At 41.9% G+C, this 2284-nt stretch overlaps 1 protein-coding gene across 3 annotated transcripts in view; it reads left to right on the forward strand.

The window, feature by feature from the left end:
• cttn (cortactin) overlaps positions 1 to 2284 on the forward strand; it is a 14990-nt gene that overhangs the window by 9703 nt on the left and 3003 nt on the right. For all 3 annotated transcript variants that reach the window (XM_087175640.1, XM_087175641.1, XM_087175642.1), the window contains one exon: positions 1085 to 1140. In XM_087175640.1, coding sequence (XP_087031766.1) covers positions 1085 to 1140 — 56 coding nt within the window. The remainder of the gene's footprint in view (positions 1 to 1084; positions 1141 to 2284) is intronic.

The raw sequence follows: 2284 nt of genomic DNA on the forward strand, positions 1-2284 counted from the left end.
ACCTCTGCAGCACCAACTGATAAACATGAACAATGACGCTGGTGTTTTCTGCAGTTTAGCTTCAGCTTATTTTTAAGTGAAACCAGGAAGAGAGGGAAACCATCAGAACCAATAAGGTGTCGGTCCGTCTGTCAGTTCTGCTCTGCCCTGTCTGGTGGTTCCTGCTGAAGATGTAAATCTTAAACAAAATGAAGCACGAATCAAAAACTCTTAATAGAAAGATTCATTATTATTATTTGCTTTTATTATCAATAATTTCCTGAAACAGCTGCTCACTGTAGTTTTTATCAAACAGGAGGAAATGATGCTTTTGATAGGGACTATTTTCAGCAGCGGATTAATCCACACTTGGTGCTGTGGTTCCAGGATCCTGCTGTTGTTAGTTAGTACAAAAACAAAAATCTAGATTATCACCATTAGGCAAAGCAAAGTCATCTGTACAGAACATTATCACACACATTATCGTTGAGAAGAACAACAAGAAGAAAACAATTTCTGTTACAATTTCACAAGAATTTCCTCTGGGGAATAAATAGATATTTATCTAACAGTATAAAAACATTATGAAAACACAGATTATGAAATAGGCAGAGTGCAAGATAAACATTTAGATGAAGGCAGAGGAAAATTGAAATCAATCAATCACTGTTTACAGATCCCCCAGATTTGTAAAAATCATTTTCTGTTTGCCTCGAGTGATTTTCAGTGAGACAGTTTTATTTCTGCAGGTTTATTGTGGCGCTCGACACAAAAAAACAAAAAAAAAAGTTTCATTTTGAAATTAAAATGCAAAAACATCTGCAAAGAAAACTGAGAGGAATCGCTGTGTTTATATCAGTTGTTGGAACAGTAATTGCCGCCCCCCCCCCCCCCCCCCCCCCGTCTCTGTCTGCACTCAGTTTATTTTGTCCCTCCTCTCCACAGGTTTGCATGAGTTCGTCCTCCTGTCGTCTTCATCTGAACCTCCAGAGCAGAGAGGTCGTCTGTCCTCTCTGCTCTGAAGGGACGTCCTGATGAAGCCGACTGCTCCGCTCATTACAGACCAACAGGAAGTGACCTTCGCTCCTCTGCTCTTTGTTTCCAGATTATTCTAAAGGGTTCGGAGGGAAGTTCGGCGTCCAGAACGACCGCATGGATAAGGTAATCAATCAACCAATCGATCACAGTAACAGGAAGTGAGGAAACACTGAAGACTGGACAGAAAGATAAAGAGAGAGCGATGAAGATAAAATTATAAAACACTAACAACAGAAGAAATTTATTAAAGTGAGTAAAACCATAAATGAAAAGTAGGATATTAAAAATCTAATTAAAACGAAAATAAAATAATAAACTGCTAAAAGAGAGGAGAGTAAAACTAGCAACAAATAAATAACAAGAAATACAAGTAGAATGTCTTCTTGTCTGTCTTCCTGTCTGTCTTCCTCTCTGTCTCATGTCTTCCTGTCTGTCTTCCTCTCTGTCTCATGTCTTCCTGTCTGTCTTCCTGCTCATGTCTTCCTCTCTGTCTCATGTCTTCCTCCCTGTCTCATGTCTTCCTCTCCGTCTCATGTCTTCCTCTCTGTCTCATGTCTTCTCTCTCTTCTGTCTTCCTCTCTGTCTCATGTCTTCCTCTCTGTCTCATGTCTTCCTCTCTGTCTCATGTCTTCCTCTCTGTCTCATGTCTTCCTCTCTGTCTTCATGTCTTCCTCTCTGTCTCATGTCTTCCTCTCTGTCTCATGTCTTCCTCTCTGTCTTCATGTCTTCCTCTCTGTCTCATGTCTTCCTCTCTGTCTTCATGTCTTCCTCTCTCTCATCATGTCTTCCTCTCTGTCTTCCTCTCTGTCTCATGTCTTCCTCTCTGTCTCATGTCTTCCTCTCTGTCTTCATGTCTTCCTCTCTCTCATGTCTTCCTCTCTGTCTTCCTCTCTGTCTCATGTCTTCCTCTCTGTCTCATGTCTTCCTCTCTGTCTCATGTCTTCCTCTCTGTCTCTTGTCTTCCTCTCTGTCTTCCTCTCTGTCTCTTGTCTTCCTCTCTGTCTCATGTCTTCCTCTCTGTCTCATGTCTTCCTCTCTGTCTTCCTCTCTGTCTCATGTCTTCCTCTCTGTCTCATGTCTTCCTCTCTGTCTTCCTCTCTGTCTCATGTCTTCCTCTCTGTCTCTTGTCTTCCTCTCTGTCTCATGTCTTCCTCTCTGTCTTCCTCTCTGTCTCATGTCTTCCTCTCTGTCTCTTGTCTTCCTCTCTGTCTCATGTCTTCCTCTCTGTCTTCCTCTCTGTCTCATGTCTTCCTCTCTGTCTTCCTCT

The sequence above is a fragment of the Seriola lalandi genome, unplaced genomic scaffold, assembly GCF_002814215.2.
Source record: "Seriola lalandi dorsalis isolate HSWRI2012SDOR001 ecotype SW California unplaced genomic scaffold, Sedor1 jcf7180002054478, whole genome shotgun sequence".
Taxonomy (NCBI): domain Eukaryota; kingdom Metazoa; phylum Chordata; class Actinopteri; order Carangiformes; family Carangidae; genus Seriola; species Seriola lalandi.